Here is a 22585-nt window from a genome sequence, read left to right on the forward strand (position 1 = left end):
TTAGAGTTAGGCTGTTAATATTGAGGTTTCTCCAGCACGGCAAGTCACATCTCCCCGGCAGGCCCATAGCCTGTTCTTCCTGGACTGTAGCATTCGGTGGGAGCATATCCCTCTGTGGAGGAAGTGGGGAAGAGGCTGTTAATGGTTATATTTAGACACGCCAGTCTGGATTTCTCAGCTCGTTTTTCCCCCTTAGAATGTTGCCTTCTTTTAATCCACCTGCATTCACTGGAGGTTAATCTTCCTATCACTTTGCTTTGGTGGTGTTACATCTACACTAAAAACTCCCCAGGATCTATTTCCCCCCCTTAATGTTTACTGAGATTCATTTGGGTCAATCCTAGTGCTAAATTCTCATTCTCATTTAAAGCCTCGTGACACCCCTCAAGGGTAGGCATTGTTTTTAGCCCCATTTTACAGATAACAGAAACAGAGACTTGGAGAGATGACACAACTCCCCCAAAGTCTGACAGCTAACAAGCAGAGGAGGCTGCACTCCAGGCCTCGCCCCTGACCCCTGACCCAGTGTGCTTCTGAGTTGGCCATTCAGGGCCTTCCAAAGTTGGAACCAGGCTCTTTTCTAATCTTCTCTGCTTCTCACTTGAACCACTGTGAGTACAGGATACTAAGTACAGGATCCTGTAAGTACAGGATACTAAGAGTCAGAGCATGGTATTTGAAGTGAATCTGGGTTTAGTTATTGCATTGGTGGTACCACTGAAGGTAATGCAACCCTTCTGAACTTCCATTTCCTCTTGGAAAGAGTTGAAAATAGATATCTAGGCAGTGAAAGTCCGATGGAGAATTGGACATGCACTTCTGGTACACATCTGGTGGTGCTTTAAAAAAATGAGAGACTGAAGGGAACGAGACTGTTGTCATGTTTTTGTTACTTTTAAAGTAGGGGAGATCTGAACCTACTTCTAGGTCGAAGGAAAGGAGGCACCAAGGGGCAAGGATGGAAGAGATGAATGGGGAGGAGGCAGTGGGGAGGTGAGGGAGGTGAGGGAGAGACAACTGATGTGCAGTCCTCCTTTTTGATTTAAAATAATGAGGGCCTTTTACAGGTACATGACCCAAGTAAAGATTGAAAGATAAGGAAGTCATAAAAGAAAACAAGAAACAAAACTTGAGTCATAAGTTGACTATGTCTTTTCTAAAGGAAGCATTAAAAATGTCTAAATAATTGCTGTAAACAGCTAATTGTTGAAATTAATTATATCCAGGCTCTGTACTAAGGGCTTTCCATTTAATCTGCACAATATTCCAATGAGGTCAGTACTTTTACTGTTCCATTGTATAGAGAGAGGATTGAGGTATGGAGAAATTAAGTCACTTTCTGGGGTTACATGGTAGGTGGAGGAGCCAGGGTGTGAACAGAGGCAATTTCACTTGGAAACCTGCATTCTTAGTCACTGTGTTATAGTGCTTCCCAGTTTGATTTCCTCAATTAACATTTGACTTCTAGCCCAAGTAATATTTTTGTCTGTTTTGTGTTGGGGAAGGAAGACTGTATCTAAGGGATGCATTTCCAAAGAGGGTTCATGCATTAGACAAAGACCATGTTTGGAGGAAAGGCTTTTAAAAAAGAGTTACATCATGTCCCTGCCTGGCTGGAGGAGAGCAGTCTTCTAGACATAGTTGTCCTAGCAGATGTTGCACCTGCAGACCCTGGTAGATAGAAGAGCAAAGAAAGTGACTTCCAGGACCATGCAGGTTATTCAGTATGGTGTGAAAAAGCAAAAGCACACGCCACTTCCCATTGCCTGAAAAGAGCATGTGTCAACAGCTCTCTTCCAAGATGTAGAAACCAACCTGTAGCAGCTGCTCTCCGTGGAGGCATTAAGTGTTGTGAAGACACCTGTGCGTGTCTCATTCCAGCCCAGACAAGTCTCCTCCCGGCTCATCAAGGTGGGGAGAGAATTCACCTAAATGGAGATTACTGTTTTCCAGTAGAGTGATTTGTCTGTCATTTCCTGCAGAGATCCCTCCCCCAATACCCTTTTTTATATTGAGATACAATTTATGTACAGTAAAATGTATGCGTATTAAGTGTTGCATTTGATGAATTTGACAGTTTTTATGCCCATGCAACCAGCAGCCAAAACAAGAAAATCCCTTTACATTTCTTTCCAGTCGGTTGCCCCTGCTGTCCAGAGGTACCCACTTTCTGACTTCAGTCCCCATAGATTAGTCCTGTAGTCTTGCCTGTTCTTGTATTTTATATAAATTAAATCCTGCAGAGATCCTCTGTTGTGTGTGACTGCAGTGTGGTCTATTCCTACAGTGGGACACTACTCAGCAATAAAAAGGAAAGAGCAGTGACACACAGACACACAGCAGCATGGGGGAACCTCCTCTAGCATTGTGCCTGGCAGCTGGCAGGAGTTGTGGGCTTCATGTTACCTTTGTATTCTTCGTCACCAAAATGACCCACACAGTCAGCTTCTTCTACTTACCTGTCATAGGGCGCAGGGTGCAATTGCTGACTTCCCTTTTCCCTCCTTCCAATCTCTTATAATGAAATATACCATGTTTTTAGAATATGGCCGATTTATACTCAACGGACTATCATGATAATGATTTTTTTAAAGGAATTTAAAGTTATGTAGTGATTTTTTTTTAAAAAAAGGAAATATGTTAGACACATTATATGTTATCTTTTTTAGTAATTTTCAAAGGTCAGGAGGAGTCAAAGAAGCAAGACAGCAGACCCAGCCTCTCTCCAGGTGGCTGTCCAGTGGGCCCTGGATGTTCATTTCATGGCTACTTTATGCTGCATTGCTGTGCACTTTTCATTGTCATGAGAGAGAATGTTAGCAAAACTATCCCCACAAGAAAACAGCTTTTCTTGGCAAGTGAAATGTGACTTAAGGAGCCAGAACTGGAGACATACGGTACTATGAATGAGAGCTGTGTTACTTTATTGGATCTGAGTCCAGGCACTATTTATACTGCAGCATATTCAGCACCAGATTGTTAAATCTTAATACTGAAACAGTGCATCATTTTAATATTTTTGTTCTGTTTATTCCCTGTTTTCAAGCATTATGTCAAGCATTGCGCATTCATTTATTTCATCTTGGACAGGACGTGCCCTGACCAGAAAGTTCATTTCCTATTATTAGAATTTTACCCCATAGCTATAAAGCATTATTTTGTGAAGCTTTTAAAAGTTCACTTGGGTATACAGGTGTTCTCTCTCTTTGACGATAAAAAATATTTTGAAAGAACAGTGTAGTTGGACTCACCTGTATTGTCAAAAAAAGATTCTGTTCCTTTTCTTTCACTAAAACAGTTGTTTCTTATGTGTGATAATTTCTGACATCTTGGGGACCGTTGGGTTTTTCGTTGCATACAAATAAAATTTTTGTTACACTGTGTTTTTGAATGGGTTTTTCTTTATTTTTCTTCATCAACGTTACATGTGCCCTTATGCACCAGATAAGGTGGGTCCATCTTATGAATAAGTTAGCATTTTCATCATGTTTTGCTGAAGCTGTCCCACAAATCTTCTTGTCACAAGGGTATTCCTAAAGTCACTGCTCTGTGTTGCCCAAGTTTGACCAGGATTTTTATTCTCTCTCCATTGTTGTGCATGTTTACCATATGCAGCAGGAAACCCACAGGGAAATGGTACCATTATCACTCTAAAAAGAGCAGAGGAATAAAATTAAAAAAAAAAAAAAAAAGGAAGTTGAAGGCATCTCTGCTATTTCTGATCTGTGGTCAGTCATTGTGCTATTGGAAAATAACCCCTCTGCCTGGTGAAACACGAATCTGGAAGTGAACTAGAACTGCTTCATCAGCTCCAAATGCTGTTTGCACTGGGGATCACACCACAGTCAGGATGTGACTGTGTGTGTGCTGAGCCCACACACAGGAATTTTCTTGTACAATTCAAAACCAAATCTTATATTTACTTAAGTCTTGCTTTTTTTTTTTTTTTTTTGGTCTATGAAATCAGCAGTCCGGTATATTTAGCATCAGTCTTAAGTTAGAATGTGAAACAAGACTTTGGGGGAAGGAAGTATCCGTATGGTTTTCTAAGTAATTTAAGAAACAGGAAAACATAAAAGAACTGATTGTCCGTGATTAAACCTCATCCTTTCATTCCCATCTTCCTGTATAGTTAACTCAGCTGTCAGCCAGAAAGAAATAGGTTATTGCACCGGGTTGTAAAATATCTCTGAATGGGCCTTGAATGTTGACTATGGAATGACCTTCTGAACACTGAACAAACAATGAGAAGGTTTAATAAATAGCAGAAATGTGTTTACTGTGTTTTTCTTCTCTTTGCAGGAATAATCAAGCTAGGGAGGTGGAACCCTCTGCCCCTCAGCTATGTGACAGATGCACCCGACGCCACAGTGGCCGACATGCTGCAGGATGTCTATCATGTCGTGACGTTGAAAATCCAATTACAAAGGTGGGTGTCTCTGAACATCTGCCCTTCCTTACTCGAGGAGCCGCTCCGTCGGTCAGAGTCGCTGCCGACCTTAGAACGTCCTGTCTTTGTTAATTTGTAGACATGGATGAAATGAAAAAAAAATTAAAAAGGGAAAGAGAGAAGGGAAGGAGGGACACTTCACCAGGCATCTTTATAGTCCACATTCCAACTGTTTTATGTTTTGTTTTCAGAAGCAGTGAAGTGGTAACCTAGGGGAAGCTTGATAAATCATTAAAAATCTGTGGCCCTTAAAGGGGAACTTTCCACAGCCCCTAATTTAATGGGTTCTCTGTTGAAATGCTTAGCATATACTATTTGAAGAATAAGCACTTCTGCTGTTTTCAGGTTTGTTTTGAAGGCTGAGTTCTGTCCCTGTGTAGCAGGCTTACCAAGAAGGTGCTGGCACTGGGTATCTTTTTCTTCCCTTCCTGGTGGCCACCTTAAAGAAGCGCACTCTGTGGCCTGCAGAGGTTCTGGAAATGATTTTTTTCAGGTACAGTATCCAGAACAAGTTATGCCTCTAAAGCATCTAGTTCTCTGCAGCGTCTTGTATCGGAAAGTGCCTGTAAGTCATAGGATTTAAGAAATGTTGTCCTTTAAGGGTTTTGAATTTTCTCATTTTAGAGTATTTGTTCTTTAGTAGGACCCCAACATCCCCATCCTTGTCCAGGAAGGCGTTAGTGTCCTCTCTTAAAAGTTATTTTTGGTTAGGGAAACAACATCTCCGAATTGTTCTAGGAGAATGAAGAGTGGACCTTCAAGCTTTGAATTTGATGGATTGTTTGTCTACATTTAACCTTAGGGATGTCCAATAATTAAACTTGTATTGTGGAAGTTTACAATCATATTGCCATGCTGTTTTCATCAACAAACTGGAAAAACCATATTTTAAAATATTAGCAATTCTTCATATCTGAAGTGACTATTTTTCTTAGGCCAGTATGAAAACAAACTTAAAGAAGCCGAATTGGGCTCGGTCCAAGTCCTGGGGAAGCAGTTTTTCTCCGTTACCCTCATTCAGGGCCCACAGTAGACCCTGAGCTTTAGCAGTTTTCCCCCTGCTGGCAGAGGACCCGGGAGTGACTGTCACAATCTGTACCCTCTGCAGCCAGGGCCCTCCGTTAAGGTTTGTGTGTTGTTCATTCTTGCTCTGTTTCCCAGTTGTTCGAAGTTGGAAGACTTGCCTGCGGAGCAGTGGAACCATGCCACAGTCCGCAATGCCTTAAAGGAACTGCTCAAAGAGATGAACCAGAGCACATTAGCCAAAGAATGCCCTCTCTCCCAGGTCAGTATATCCAGGTGGGGTTCTGGGGAACGTAGAAAGTCACCGATGGACTATGTAATAGGAGGGGTGGTCCTGCTCAGACAGCTGTCTTCTGTCTTTTAGTATAGTTACACTACACTTTAGGTGGGAAAAATATGGAGGTTTGGTGCTCTTTGTTTTGGAGTAGAAGTTATCACTTACCGAGAGCTTTGATATAATGGGCAGGTATTAAAACATTTCACATTTGCAATCTTTAACTCATGTTAATAACATAATAGTTCTCGTGTATATCACAGGAGGTAGGTACCAGTGTCTCCATTTTATAGATCAAGAAATCAAGACTCAGAAGCACTTTACCTTCCTAAGCTTACTCAGGAGGCTCAGTGGCAAGTTGAGATCCTAATCCAGATCTCGCCTGCAAAGTCTCAGGCTCCAGACCATTCCTTTACTTAGTCAGTGGAATGAGTCAGCCATGTCAGACCCATCTTAATTATTTTTTATTTATTTATTGAGCATTTCCCTTTGCTGGCAAAGAGAGATGATCTTTACATCATACACATTTGTCTAAATTTTGTAGTGGATTTGCCATGTGAAAATGCATCATGAGAAAAAGTGATACTCCATTTTTAGTGAACTGATGAGAAACTAAAGCCACAAAAATAAGAGGTAGATAGGATCAAAGGAAGGAACAGAGTAGGAAAGGGCTGCCTTTTCCATTTGTGCTCATGGGCAAGGGGCCCACTTTTTCTAATGATGAGGTAATATTTTGGTGGCTAGGGTCAGTGGCTTAGGACTGCTATGACATGAACTCAGGTTGACATTGTTTAAAACTGTGAATGGAAATCCATTTCTTGGGTGAGTTGCTACACTTGATTTAAGACAATGGGACTAATTACATGTCTGTCAAGTTCAAGGGAAGGTGACAAGAACCGTAGAAACTTGATGTGCCCTGAGCTGTGTTCTAGGATAATAGAGTCTTTGGGGGAAGCCGGAAGCCTGGTGGTTAAAGAGCATGCATTCTGAAATCAATTAGATCTGGATTCATGTCCTGGCTTACAGGCCTCTATGACCTCACTTCTGTGAGCCTATTTCTTTGTCAGTAAAACCAGGATAGTAATAGTTCTAAGTCATATAATGAGGAGTAAATGAGATAAATCACATAAATTCTTGGCCTGGTGCCTGGCATACAATGATGCTCCATTAATAGTATCAGCTATTAATATTGAGACGCGATATTGTTGGTGTGAACTGAATATTTTTTATGTGTGTCATGGAGCATGTTTTGGACTTTAAATCCCATGAGATAAAGCATGCAATTAATATTTTTGCTTCCAAATACTCAAGAAAGCATGCACCTGAGTAGTAGGTAGCTAGATAGAAAGGAACACTGGTATCTCTCGACCATCGGTTGTGTTCCTGCTCTTGAGCTTACCGCTTCCACACAGGCCATTTCAGTACCTACGTGTAGGTGAGTATGTTAAGTGCCAACACTTGTTGCTAGGATTTTGATTTATTCCAATGTGATTGCTTATGAAGTTATAAAAAGAATTTCAAGTTAATTCTGATCATATACTGAGATTGATAAAGAACAGTTTAGGGAAAAAAATTCAATCATTTGCCCTGAATTTCACAGTCACAATTAATTGTCTATTGAATTTACGTGGAAATCAAAATGGGCTTCGCTTGGAAGTGGACAAGCTCCTAACTGAATATCACCAATTCAGAATTGTGTCCAGGGCTCTTATAGCCGATGGAAATTTGGTCACAACTGATCTATCATGATGATCAAGTTTAGTTATAACTGTAAAATATAACTAGAGAGACAGCATGAGTGGAAAGAACCCAGATCAGGAGCTGAGCACCCTGGCTGCCATCTCCCTTCTTTTTTGCTGGAAGTGCGATGCTGGGCAAGCCCGTCTACTTCTGGAGCCTTACTGATTTCCTCTGGAAACGGCATGACTGTATCTATACATATTTCATATAATTTGCAGGGTTGTCTTGAGGTTTGAATGGGATCACCTTTACCCCTACTATAAAAACCTCTTTCTCCCCCAATTTTCTATTCTCATTACTTGCCCCCCCGCCTCCGGCTGCCCAACCTAAAAAAGTTTCTTCTCCATCACTCTCAAGTTTGATCCTGTGGATTCTACTGCCTTCGTATCTGAAATCTTCCTCCTTCCTGCCCTTGCCCTGTTTAGACTTAACTGCCTCATAACTTTAACCTTTCTCCTGTCTCTTGCTTTCCCAGCACCAAGATCTTGCCATTTCCTCCTCTCCCAGCCTCCAGTGACTGCTCCTGCCCAGCCTGAAGGAGGTGCAGACTGTGTAACATGGCCTGTAAGAATTGTTAAGATGATACTGTCCAGCCTGATTTCTCACCAGAGCCGCCTTTTTCCTTTTACCTGCATCCTCTTTGTGCTCCAAACACATGGAGTTAATTATTTTGGAACATTTGCCATTGCTCAAATGTCACCAAAATATTCCTGAGGGTGAGAGCAACCTAACTAGTACCCTTAGCATTGCAAGTCTAACAATGAACTTCTTGTGTTATTTTAAAAAATCATGCAAAATTTATATTCTACTCCATATACCTGGTTTTCGATATTTTTAAAATGCCATAAAAATCACTTTACCTGTGAAATTCTCCTTCTGTCCACGTGAGATTGGCCTTCCAGGGAGACACACCGCGTTAATCTCTGGCTTTGGTAGCCCCGCATACAATGCTGGTGACTCTTGCTTGCTTTTGCATATGCAATTTCTCCCGGCTAGCATGCAGTGCTGTCCTCTGCTTGATGAAGTCATCTTGCACATTCCAGCTGGAAAGTCACTGCTGGGGAAGTACCCTGACCTCCTGGTTGAAGCAGTTGCTTCTTCTGCCCTGGGTAGCCTCTCGCACACACCCCTGTCGTAGTGCGTATCACAGCCTGTTGTCAGTGCCACCTGCCAGTTCTCCTCACTTGATGGGCTGCCCATGTCTTGTTCATGTTCACTTCCTCAGCATTCAGCACCATATATGTCTTGCAAGAAGTTGGTATTCTGATGGAGGAGTTCTCAGCTTAGCCCTATTTAACTTTTGGGTAAATAACTCTTGGCAGGCGGGGGCTGCCCTGTGTTTTGCAGGATATGTAGCAGCATCCCTGGCCTCTACCCACTAGATGCCAGTAGCATGCCACCATCTCCCCTCCCCCCAGTTGTGACAACCAGAATGTCTCCACACATTGCCAAATGTCCTAGGAGGGGAGTAAATCACTCTTGTTTGAGAACCACTGCTGTAATGTGTTTAATGAATTAAGTATAAAAGTGTTTTAGAAAGTGCTATAAACTGTAAAGTTTTATTATTTTTATGGTGTTCTTGGCAGCCCTAAAATGTTTTGAACTAGAAACAGTGAATATAGTAATTTGGTGGTCGATGCTCAGTGCATTTTCAATCAAATGGGGCTCAGTTCTGTTACTTAAATTTTGGGGAGATTTGATTTAGGCTTCTGGTATGCTGTGTGATTATGGAAAATCTTACTGGGATAGTCCTCAGTGAGCATGGACATGTCATATGGGCCCCAGCATTAATCCTACAGCTATTACCCTTAAACATTTTAGATTATTCACTTGAGTTGCATAGCTGGATTGCATTTCAGTGTGGGGATAAGCTCACCTATTTTGTTTGTGGTTGTCATAGAACAGGTACATGCATTTTTTTTAAGGTTCAACCTGCATAATGTGAAAAAGAATGCATTTTTGTTCTGAGAAGGTGAAACAGTACTTAAGCAATGTATTCCACCAACATTACTGGAGTCCCAGTTAGGAGTCAGGCACTTTGCCATGGGCTGGGGAAGCCATGGGGAAGATGAGAGAGGAGGACAGCTTTCAACCTAGGAAGAAGAGTACTACTTAGTTCAAAGGGGAAAGTAGCTTATTGGGCTATGTAAGATAGACTCCATTCAGGAGTAAAAAAACTGACTGTTTTGAAATAATTCTTCCTTATTATCTCCAAACCAAACCGTACTAGGTATTTCCTCACTCAAGTGTGGCGATTGCATAAAGGAGTGATGATTCAATGGCCCGTATATATTTTCTCCAACATCCCAGTATTCTACAGTTCAAAAGAGCAGCCTTTAAAGGCAGAAGAAAAGAAAAGTGGAAAAGTCCATAAAAGGGCAACAATTGCAGGCTGAGGCATATATATTTAAAGGGAGAGAAGTCATGATTTTGCTATTCTCTGTCCGGCTAGGTGCTTGGAAAGTATAGGTTGTATTTGTGTGTCTATGTATTTAGTTTTGATTTCACCTTTCCGAATATGTTTCAGTGCTGATGGTCTCTTCCCTTTCCTCTGATGCCCCCCTCACATTTCGTGTGAGCTTGTTTTCATTTGAGTCACCACTTCCAACCTCTCCGTCCAGCCATATAGTCTGTGCCAAGCACCCTAAGATACCATACCTTAGGCATGGGTCTCCTATTAAATAGTCTTCTCTAACTAACTGTTCCAATTTGGAAACATTATGAACGCGTCTTTCTGTGGCTTACTTATTTTTACTCAAGGAAGAGTTAAAGACAAAATCCCAGGTCCTCTGGGGTTTGATCCATTAAAATAAGTAGCGCTAACAGTACCTTCCTTGTCCACCTCATGGGGTATTATGATCAAATGGAAAGACTAAAGAGACAGTCTTGTTAACTTAAACTTGCAATGAATGAACAAGTAATTTGCAAAGGCATGCACCTTCCAGTGTTCCCCTGCAACCCCAGTAACATAACATGTTTTCTGTGACTCTAGATAGGTTTTTTTTAAATTTATTTTTGTGGTAAAAATACATAACATGAAGTTTATTGTTCTAACCATGTTTAAGTTTATAATTCGGTGGCATTAACTACATTCACAGTGTTGTGCAACCATCACCCCTATCTATTTCCAAAAAGTCTTCATCACCCCAAACAGAAAGTCTACAGCCATTACGTAAAAACTCCCCATTCCCCTCTCCCCACCCCCAACCTCAGGTAACCTCTCTTCTATTCTTTGTATGAATTTACTTGTTCTAACTGCCTCAAAAGTAGAATCGTAGAATATTTGTCTTTTTATCTGGCTTATTTCATTTAGCATATAGATTTTTTTTTTAAGATTTTATTTATTTATTTGAGAGACAGTGAGCGAGTGAGAGAGAGAGCTCAGGAGAGAGAGCATAGAAGCTGGAGGAGAGGCAGAGGGAGAGGGAGAAGCAGGGTCCCCCTGAGCGGAGAGCCGATGTGGGGCTTGATCCCAGGACCCTGGAATCATAACCTGAGCTGAAGGCAGCTGCTTAACCGACTGAGCCAGCCAGGCACCCCTATAGATATGTTTTTAAAGCAGCTCTGTCCCATGCCCTTAGTGGAGGTTTTATTGCCAAATATTTGAGGAACAAAATGACTGGCAGAAGTTATTGAACCGTGAACACATTAACTGGATTTCCAGTATGATGGTGATGTGGTGTTTATACAGTCTTTTTAAGACATAGACTGTTGGATAATTATTTCTGTCATCCTGAGCAAGCCTTGCTTATTTGGGGATCCTTAAAAGACCAACTTGAATGTACAATATGCTAAAATAATTGGGCAGTGAACTCAAGCAGCCAGTTGGGTTGGTAGAAGAAACAAATTGACCCTGTGCTCATCTACAGACAAGAGGCTTATCAACTGTGTGGACCAGTGTTGTCTTAACTAGTTGCCAACTGTCTGTTGCATTTCATCTTAAATTCACGTATGTAGTCAGGATGCCTCCTGTCTTATGTTAACCAGTTGCCAACTGTCCCTTCCAGTTATTTTCACGTGAGTTTGTTTTCGTTTGAGGCCCAACCTCATGACTCTTGTTGAAGGAGGTGTACAGATGACAGCTGGAAATGAATCCCTAACTGGGTGATTGCCATGAACAGTTGGAATGATTGTGTGGAGGGGAGAGAGCGGACACTCACTCACTCTGCATCTTCTGTGTCAGGTCTTGTACACAGATGATCTCTCTGAGTCCTTACAGCCTCTGAGACAGGTAGCAACATCCCACTTCCACAGATGAGGGTGCCACCAGCAGCCCCTTAAGGGAGGAGCTCTCAGATGTAGTCCTGTCAGACTCCAAAGCCCAGGGCAAGTGTTTCCTCCAACTAGAATGGCAAAGTTTTCAATTCTTTTTTCTTTTTTTTTTTTAAAGATTTATTTATTTATTTGACACAGAGAGAGAGAGAGTGCACAAGCAGGTGGAGTAGCAGGGGGAGGCAGAGGGAGAAGCGGGCTTCCCGCCGAACAGGGAGCCTGATGTGGGGCTCGATCCCAGGACCCTGGGACCATGACCTGAGCCAAAGGCAGACGCCTAATGACTGAGCCACCCAGGAGCCCCACAAATTTTCAGTTCTGATGGTATAGCTGAGAAATGGGGATAGAAAGGGAGAGCAGAAGGCTGCCAACTAACATTAACTGAATTTTTCATGACAAAGTATTTCTCCAGATCAGGTTTTACCCTTTACTATACTTGATGGACGTATCATTATAATCTCATGTTTAATATGTAATTTAGCATACTGCAAAGCAGAATAAGAAGGCTGAAAATGAGCAAAAAATGCATATATCATTCATTGCCTGCATCATGCTCTCTCCCCCGTAGCCGTGGAAAGGGAAGCTACGAGATGCCAGCTTCTCTCTCCACTCAACGCTCTTCTTGCTAAGACAGGGCATTCCTGCTGACAGAACGTGTAACCATTTACTTTGGTTTTAAAATGTTCTTTTTTATAGCAAGTGTATTATGTTATCTGCAGCTTAGCTACTCAGCATAACACTGCTATTCAAACAAATAAATCTTGCTAAGCCAAGGAGAATGTGGTAAAGGATATCCAATTATTTTATCTTTCTTTTCTTGGGGAGGAAGAAGGGGTGCTCAGGGCTCTCTTTTCAAGTGTATTGTAAAATCATCTTAACCTGTGTTTATTGTTTTGATTTCCCTATTAAGGTTTAATTTGTCTTTAGGTTCCTTAGTTTTATCTGATTCTAAACTCCTTAATTAAGTCCTATAAGGGGCCCAAGGTCACAACTTGATGTTTTGCTTTTGTCACACCTTGTGTCTTCTTTGTCTGAAGAATTGGTTGCAATATTCGCTGTTGAGTTTGTACCAGCTGATGGAGGTGGTGGTGAATATTTACTTTCTTTCATTAATTAGTTTCCCTTCTTAAGAGACCCATGAAATAATGTGGCCTGGTATTAGGGTCATTTTATGGTGCTTTCTACTGCTATTTGACTTTGGACAAGATGCTTCTTCATTCTGAGCTTCTTGGCCCTCAGTTTGAAAAATGGAGCCATATCACAGGTGACATCTGTTCTTTGAGCTAGTGAAAAACAAATAAGTGAGTTTAAAATTTGTCTCAGGAGCCTAAAAGAAAATTTATTTTTAGATAGGTCTATCTATTTAACTATAGTAACTATTAAAACAATACATTTTAGGGCACCTGGGTGGCTCAGATGGTTAAACGTCTGCCTTCGGCTCAGGTCATGATCCCAGGGTCCTGGGATGGAGTCTTGCATCAGGCTCCTTGCTCAGCGGAGAGTCTGCTTCTCCCTTTCCCTTTGCCTCTTCCCCTGCTTGATCTCTCTGTCTCTTTCTCTCTCTCAAATGAATAAATAAAATCTTTAAAAAAAATACAGTTTATTGTTTAAACAATATATATTTAAAACAATATAATATTCTCTTGCAATTTGGCTTGGTGCAAATTTAAATCAGCTAGTAAATTTTGACGTAACTGATTCTGGTATATTTTTAAATCCTCAAATACATTATAATTATTATAATATTATTATCATTATTATTTTAAATAACTTTCAAATATAACTGGCAAACTAGGTGTCAGAGTGACTGCAAATGAGGAAACCTGGATTTTATTCCTCATTTAAAATATTCATATTTAAGATTTAATGATTAATTACAAAGAAGTCTGAAATTTTCCAAAAGTTTGTGTAGTTGGGAAGATATTTTAAACCTTCCTATTTATTTTAACACATAATACTTTTTCATAGCATAGCTTTGTCTACAGTTACTGTTCTTGTGGTGTTTATGGCTGTGACTAAGTACCTGAAGGGTCTGTCTGATTGCCCAGTGCATGCATGCCTTCCCCTTTCCTTGTCACAGCCCACCACCATGCCATTAAGCTTGCTTCATAAATGCAAAGTCGTTTTCACGTGAGCCTCAGTAAAACGTAATCCCTTCAAGTGTTAAAAATAACAGCATGCATCTCTTTTGGGTTATTTGTATCAGCTTTGTTTTACACAACATGGATGTTCAGGAGTTGGTTGCATTCTGGATTGAAAAAGTCCACTCAAATCTTTGTTCATTTGTAAAAAAGATGTGGGGATCTTAAAAGTCCAATAGTGTGGTTGCTCTAGAATTACTGGAAAACATAAAAGAGCAATATAAAGTACAAAACCATATACATACTTTAAAAAGGCAATAAATGGAAATTAGGCTTTTTTTGGCAGAGTGGTTGGTGGGAGAGATTTTAATCATTACTCATCCTATTTTTGCAGCAACTGTTTCTCATCAGGTCTAAGATGCTGTTGATTGTAACATGCATCCCAATTTCAGTGACATTAAAGTATTTTAAAAATGTGGCTGTAGAATGGATGAAATGTGGTAAATGCAGATTTTCTGTGCCCTAGGATCTCTGGGAAACTTTATACCATGTAGAGCAAAAGTAAATATGTGCTGGGTCTGTATTAGCTCCTTTTAATTTTGTTTATAGTGAAGTAAGTTTTGATTTTTTAAAAACAAATTGACACTAACATTTAGGTGACCTTGTGTATCTGCCCAGAGTGTTCTAGTGAGGCCTAGTGGTTCAAACTCAGGCTATGAGAATATAACAGTCTAATTTAGGGTTAGAGAATACTCATGAAAATGGAATAATAAGACATAACATGACCTTTCATCTGAAATATGCCCCTGATGTACCTCTTCTGTTTTTTAAGCTCTCTGAAGATGAATTATGAAAATTCTTATCAGTAGAACTAGTTTAAGTGTCAACTATATGTAAAGACCTGCAGGTAATTAATATGAATAAAATGTGCCACAAACTCAAAAGAGACCTTTGAGTGACTAAGGATTCTCATTATCTAGGAAAGTTTCTTTATCTGCTACCTAATTCCTTTGCTCAACTCATAGTTTAAATATATCCCCCCACCCCCGCCATGGTCAGTAGTGATAGAAACTCATTTATAATAATCTGCGGAAGAGAATAAATCTGATTGAGTCTCTGGATAGCCAACTTCTTTTTTAAATGAGTTGTGTGAACCTGATTCTAGTATAGGATCTGGTGATGGAGACCATGGAAGCCCAGATATTAACTACCTTGCCACATAGATTGACACTGGCTTTGTGCAGGGTCAGTGAAGACACATCTGGAGCAAGGACAAAATAAGTAAGGCTAGAGAATGTGGGAAAGGTGGATTATCTGGGGCCACAATGATATGGGTTGGTGGCCTGGTCTTGTGGGCGAGGAAGAGTTGCCAGACAGCTCCAGATAGTAATTGAGACACTTTGCATTTTAGTCTGCCTCTCAGACCGACTTTGCAATAGGAGGCTTACCTCGGTTTCCTGTCATGGTTATCTGTCCTGTGCCTCTCCAGAGGTTAACGTTCATACAGACAACATACAGAGATGACAAGTACATTTGCAATTATTCGTATACACCAGCATAGCTGGTGCATCTATTATTAGGCCACTTTCATGTTAAAATTTCCATTATTATGACATTTCAGTTTGGCATTTTAAAATTACATCTCTGTCCCTTTTCATCTGTTATATTTGAGTGACTCAGATGTCCCACATCAGAAGTGTGTTAGACATGGGGGGGGGATGAAACAGACACAGTCACTGTCCTCAAGGGTTTCACAGTTTAAGACAAAGAGAAAAACTCAGCCCAGAGAGGGAACTAGCCCAGCTAGCCAAGAGACTTCTTTACTTCTTTGTTAGTAACACACAAAGCAGAATCCTGCCTCAGGAAGATTAGGATTCCACTGATCCTCTAAGGCAGTAGGTAAGGTTCTGGAAGTTCTGAGATACACTCAGGTGATACTGGCTCTTTGTGTTCCCAGGGCTGTGTTCAGATCCTCAGATTAAAAAGGTTCTTCTTACTATTTCCCCTTAGAGAACAGAATTGTCATTTAGAGATCAGCAACTGGGGGAGGTTAGCCATCTGCTATGTAGAAAGGGCCAAAGAGGTTTCTGTGAATTGAATTAGGATTCCCCTCCCCCACCAGCACTGCATAGTGATTTTTGAAAAAGAGGGACTCTGTGGGCTCAGTGAGGGAACTGTTTTAAATGGGAGTCTATGCAGGACTGTTTGCTGGTGTTTGAACCTCTTGGTAAATAACTTGCTGTTGCCTTGATTTATTATCTTTTTTATCTTGACTACTTTGGAAAATACCATTAGAAGTTTTGAGATTTTGCACAGCTGCTCCATCCATATCTGGAGATACCTTTTTGAAGAAAGGTGAGATTTCAAGGCAAGATATAAAACCTTACAGAGGTTATTTGGATCTCTCGAGTTTATGTCCATTTGTTTTTAGACAGAATTTGCTGAAGTAAAGATCTCTGTATAAATCTGTGACTGTATTATCATAGTCAATTCAGGTATATAAGTTAACATCTGTTACAAATGTTGGTCCAAACGTGCCATATTGACTGAAAACATACCTGTAGGAAATTTCATTCAAGGTGTGCAATTATAATTTAATTTTTTAGTGGTAAGTCAGGTTATGCTCTTCTCTTTCCTTTTCATCCCATTTACAAATCAGCCAAAGCATAGAGCTAAGGAGGAAGAAGGGATGAAGAGCAAGAAGGAATCACGTACTTAAGCACTCAGAAAGTTTTAGCTTGGATTCATTTTTGGTTGAAACACAGTACAAGTGTTATGTTTAGTTTCCCCTGCTCTAAAATAGCACTGTTAATTTTTTCATTTGGTGAATTTTCACACAAGTGCTAATCACACGTTTCTATAAATTATATTAATTTAACTTATTTCCCTAAATGTTGTTCTGCAGTGTGTAGCACGGATGTTCTCAGATTCTTGGCTGTGTAAGCTTGTTGCAGTTGGAAGCAGAACAGAAACATCTGAAAGGCATTATTTGAATTACCGATGCTGGAGCATCTGATCTCACCTTTTACTCTGGTTCCTAAATCACAACTGTTCTTTCCTTTTGTATCTAATCTGTATGTCCTGCCTCCTCCATCTTTGACATTGCCCCAAGGTTGTTTTTTTTGGAGAAAACACTGTCATCATACAAGTAGAAGTTAAAGAAAGAGCAAATTTAGGTAATCATATTTGATGTTTGATAGTTTAGTTTGTAGAAGGATGACTACTTCAGATTTAAAAGACAACGGAGATCGGTGTGGGTGATACTTCTTATCCCTAAAAAGGAGTACTCGTTTATGAAAAATGTAACTATTATGTTTTTTTTTTCTTTTCAGAGTATGATTTCATCCATTGTAAATAGCACATATTATGCCAACGTGTCAGCAACCAAGTGCCAGGAGTTTGGGAGATGGTATAAGAAGTACAAGAAGATTAAAGGTAAACTGATGTTTCGTTTTTGAAGCCTATTTTTAGTGTCTTAGGGCAATGAATTTTTGGTTCTTTGGAGTTCATGCTAATTTTAGGTATACATTTTTATAGAATTATATACAATTTTTACAAAGGTAAGATTCTTAATATTTCCATCAGGAGATCCTAATTAGCTCCCTTAAAACTAAGATGGTATTAGAACTAAAGTAAAATTCATAGCATAATAAATGAAGTTGATTGTCTTCACAAGAGATGCATGTGAAGGCCAAGATTTTTAGAAATACTTGAAATGATTTATTCCAGGTAAGCATGTCTATTTAAAAAGCTCAATCATTTAATCACTGGAAATTTAAAAGCAGTCATTATAGGTTAAGTCAGCACTTATAGTTCAAGTACCAATTAACAAATTAGAATGACTGCTTGCTGTGGTATCAGGAAATCTTTGGTTAAAAATGGAGTTTTAATGTGTTTATTTGGTGACAGTTCCAGAGCAGTGGTTAAATCAAAGGGTCTCTGCTGCAGTAAAGCAGACTTGTGTTCAAATCTCTGTTCTCCCTTTGCTAGTGTGTGTTTGAGCAAATTATTTAACTTCACCAAGATTCAGTCTCCTCCTCTGAAAATTGAAACAATAAGAGTATCTAAATCACTCACTAGCTGTGAGGACTAAATAGGTTAATACTGGCATAAAGAAACCTCTTAATAAATAATAGCTGTAATGCCATCATGCTATAATAATAATTAATAGTAGTAGTAATATAGGAAATGTGGAATTGTATCTGGTCCTGAAAATACAGTCTCTTGTATGATAAATGGCATTCTATTTAGACCATCCAGCCGTTTAAATATGTCAGTGGTATTTTTCCTTTACAAATAATGTCAGTGTTGGAAACATTCTGTGTCCTCACGCAATTCAAATGCTATTCAAATTCAGATCCTACCAGCCCCTGAGGGGATTTGGGGAATTTTTGGGTAACATAACAGGTTGATGTTTGAAGGTCCTTCCACTCTATGTTTTTGCGTGATTATGACATCATCCATCATGCCTTATTATAGGTATTCATAGCCTTGCTAACAGTTCACTGCCCCCGTCTGAGGTTCAAATGACAATTTATGGTGGGTAGGTAAAAGTAAAAGATGAATTTATTTGTTTTACCACCTGCTGGTTTCCTCCAGAGAGACAGTATCGAAGTAATGCTTGTTGGTTGTTTGGTATTTGGGAGCTGTTTACCTGGTTACCTTTTGAGGAAACGAACTTCACATGCAGTGGCAGCACAGTTCTGATTACAAAAGATTGAGAGCAATTTGTTCTAAATATCCAATTTATAAGGAAAGTCAAGATGTTGAACTACCCAGGAGGAATTAAAGTGCAGTGAAAATTGAATTAAGATCCATTTCTCTTCAGTGTATTCTAAAATTCTTAGAAGCATTTAGGTTCCAGTTTGGGCACTTGCTTTACAATATTATTAATATTAACTCATATACAGGATAAGATGAATAACTCCTTCTCATTATAAGACATGATTGTGTAGTTCAGAAGGGTTTCTTTTCTCTAAGTGTTGTCTCCCAGGTTTTTCTTTTAAAATAAAATTGTTGAAGTGTTTAAACATATCCTCTTTGGCTAAAAATCAAAAGAATCATGCAGCTTCAAGGTCATCTGTTAGATCCCATTTACTTGCTGTAAGAAGGAAAAGGAAGAGAGAGTCCTCTTTTAATAGGCAGGAGTATAATTCCAGATTCAGAAACTCTCCAGTCTAGTGTTTTCAGAATTGCCACTACAGAACCTGTGTGTGTATGTATGTGTGTGTGTGTGTGTGTGTGTGTGTGTGTGTGGGTGCGTGTGTGTGTCTGCTCACATATGCACGCACACACACAGGAACACTTGTATCTTCTACTTTTCTCTTTCTTAGAGATTCAATTCTTTAAGCTATTTTTTTTTCAAGATAGTAAATGCACAGTTAAATCTTAAGTGTCATAAAAGCAGACCGAGACCTTGATTTCAATCAGGAGGTCAAGGATCCACACCTGAAGAGGCTGCCAGACACTGTGTACACATGCTATTCAAAGAGATGGAGCTAGTCATTGCTGTTGAAAAGTGTGTGTGTGCATGTGTGTGTGTGTCAGTAGGAGGAGAAAAGGGAAGGTTAAGGTATGTGTGAAGTAAACACAAGCTGCCGTAAAACAGTTCAAGTGGTGTTGATTCATCAACCAAGGGAGTGGGAGGAAAAACAAAGAATTCGTGGCAGGTATAATGGTGTACAGAAAATAAACACCCGGAGAAGTATATTTTATTAACTTTCGACCCTCAGAGAAAAGGAAGTGTCGGACCTATCCAGGCACATTTCATCTGAAAGAGGCTTTGTGCTATGAATAGATGTCACTGTGGGAGTTCCTATCTAGTAGAATCCACTTCTCATGGGAAAGAAATTATTTTGTTTGTAAAATTTCTGTTTTTGTCTATCCATTTTCAAAATAAGAGAAGTAATGAGTTTCAAATCTGGAAATGAGTAGTAGCAAAAGCAGAATTCTACCTTAGGGCTCTTCCTGAGAACCTGGAAGCCAGAGTTCCGTGTCCTTCCTTGCCCCCCTACCCACCCCGTTTCCACCCCCAAATTACCAATTTACATGTATCCTGCTGATATAATGTATAGAAGAAAATCTCATGCGAACTTACTAATGTCCCAAACTAAATGCAGCTACATTGTTAAATATGTTTCCTATTATCTGCTAATGTCTGTTTTAATAAAACAGTGGGAACTAAATGGTTGCTTCTTAATCAAAACCATGATTTCCTAACATAAGCTATGTGATTCTGTTACAAATTGCCACATATAGATCTCCTCGGTCAAAATTTTTTTCTCTTCTCATAGAAATAAATAAACAGTAAAATAATTATATACTCTGAAAGATCAAAGTAAATATGACTAAAACCTGGCAAAAATAAAGTCTACTGGGAGAATTAAAAAAAAGGATCAGATTGCAAATTCTGTAGTTAATGCTTAAATAAATATGAGAAAAATGAACAATCAATAATTTGATATCATTAAAAACAGATGTAAAAACTATATACAAATGGAATTGTCTGAATTTTGAAGTAAACATTTTAATGTGCATTTTTTGAATTTGTTGTTATTATAGCTAAACTATTTACACTTTTTCTTTAAAATGTCCTAAGTTAGTTTGGCTTAGCATGTTAACTTTATTTTCCCCGGTGATCACAGCAAAGTACATTCTGTTTACCTTTTTTCTTTAATTTCAAAGACAATCATGGTTGACACAGACATATTTGAGTTAACATTAGTGTTAATTCAGGATGGGTGGGGAGAGAGAGTTGGCATACTCTGCTTTTAACATCCAGAATTATGAACCTGCTTCCCAGGAATTTTTGATATTGAATAAAATGAAGTGGGTAGATAGGGTAGTAGGTTGGTTTAGACAGCATTTTTTATTACTGTTCATCTAGTACTGTAATTGCTTCTGGCCTAGATTTTACAGCGTAGAGCTCATAAGCTCCCAAGTATAAGGAAAAAAAAATGTACATACTGTGTAAAAGCAGGGGAACAAAAGACAAATATTAACAGTTGTTTAATGTGTAGGAGTTTTAATGTTGGACACAAGGATAATCCACAGGGACCTGGAAATGTTCATGCTGCTACAAAGTTATTTTTAAGAATATTTGGAATTATGTGGACTTTATCCCATCAATTTTTCTTTCATAAGTTCTGCAAATTTTAATGAAACACTTATTTTTTTAACCTAACTCTTTTCTATTAGCTGTGTAGATGTAAACTTGCCTCATCATTTTTATGAAACTAAGTGGCAATTATATATGCAGTACCATCAGAAATTATGCTCTATGGCAATCTACTTCTGCAGGGCATCTTCTAAGAATAAAAAAGTGCCTTAACAAAGAAGGACTCATATATTTTAAATGCTTCCTAATTAAAAATTAATGAGTTAAAATAATGTTATATCTAAAGTGTTTTTCATCTGACACCAAAAGCAAAATGAAGTGTCATCTTTGGTCAGGTCAATCTCAGCTATTTAATATGTCACAAGAATTAAGGGGTCATTGCAAGTTCACACAAATACTAGTGGATATTGTAAAATTATTTGTGTCATAAAATAATACCACTAGAATGAATGGACCTAACCAAACCCCATATTTTGGCCAGAAAGCAAAATTATCCTCATCACTTTTCTTTTCTCAGTCATTGCTCAAGAACCCCCTGACTGTTAGTTGTCTTAATTTTATTTATTTGAACTTATTTTGCAAAATATTAAAAAGCTGGAAGAAATGAGGATTTTAAAAAACCAGTGTTACTTTTCCAAGCCTGGTTTATTCTAGTAATCAGTATTTTATCTGACCCTGTCTGATCTAGTCTTGCAAGATCAAACGTCCAGGCCAGCAAGCAGACAGTAAACAAAGCCCGTGAAGGGTTTCAGTAAACACAAAGATTAGATGTTGAATGAAAATTAAACTCCTTGAACTAGTCCTCTGTACTAAAGTGGTTAAGTGGGTTGTGATTAAAAGAAATAAGTAATTATGATCATTATAGCTGAAATGATATAATGTTACCACATTTAAAGCACCTCTTGTACCCAGAAATGATTGTGTCATTTACAAAGTGGTGCCTCAGAGTTGAATAGAGAAATCAGTGTCCCCTGACCTGGTTCCATGAGGCAGCCCCTGCTTAGCCATGGTGGTATCGGTGGTCAGGACAATGCCTTTAATCAACTGCCGGTACTTCTCCCTCTGCTGTTGTTTAGCTCTGATGAGGTAAAAGCAACTTACTTTTGTCTACCTAATTTTTCTGAGTCGTGAGAGAAATTTTCTTCCAGCTTTGGATCTAAATGAAGGTGTTCAGCAAGGAAGTTTGTCCCTCTGCCTGTATTGTATCTTGCTTAAAGTAATGCCAACATCAAATCCTTGGCTTGTATATAAACCCTTGAACTTACATAAATTTTATATAAGTGTTTATGGAAATAGAAACACCACTTCCACAACCAGCCACTTTCCATCTTACTGCTTTTCCAACATTTGGAAGAGCCTTGTGCTTTTTTACTGTTACAATCGCTGATGTGCATTCATCAATCACTTTAGCCTGTTTGGCCCTCCGACTGGAAGCTTATTGGTAGTGTCGGCAAGTAGAAGAATGGTATGTGGGAAATGTCACGGACCCTAAGCTCAGGTATGGGCCAGTTCCTTGCTTGGATCTTAAGAAGCTCATTCTGGCTTCTTTGGCCTGAACTTTGTTTATTTGTAAATGGGCATAAATGTTAAAATGTAAAACAGTCATTTGTCAACAATATGGATCGTAG

General features: G+C 39.2%; 1 protein-coding gene across 1 annotated transcript in view; it reads left to right on the plus strand.

Moving 5' to 3' along the window:
* Nucleotides 1–22585, plus strand: part of SATB2 (SATB homeobox 2) — a 185229-nt gene that overhangs the window by 73688 nt on the left and 88956 nt on the right. The window contains exons 4-6 of the mRNA XM_028122827.2: nucleotides 4303–4429; nucleotides 5612–5735; nucleotides 17173–17275. Coding sequence (XP_027978628.1) covers nucleotides 4303–4429; nucleotides 5612–5735; nucleotides 17173–17275 — 354 coding nt within the window. The remainder of the gene's footprint in view (nucleotides 1–4302; nucleotides 4430–5611; nucleotides 5736–17172; nucleotides 17276–22585) is intronic.

The sequence above is a fragment of the Eumetopias jubatus genome, unplaced genomic scaffold (assembly GCF_037043125.1).
Source record: "Eumetopias jubatus isolate StellerSeaLion01/CBP00866 unplaced genomic scaffold, mEumJub1_p1.0 scaffold_3, whole genome shotgun sequence".
Taxonomy (NCBI): domain Eukaryota; kingdom Metazoa; phylum Chordata; class Mammalia; order Carnivora; family Otariidae; genus Eumetopias; species Eumetopias jubatus.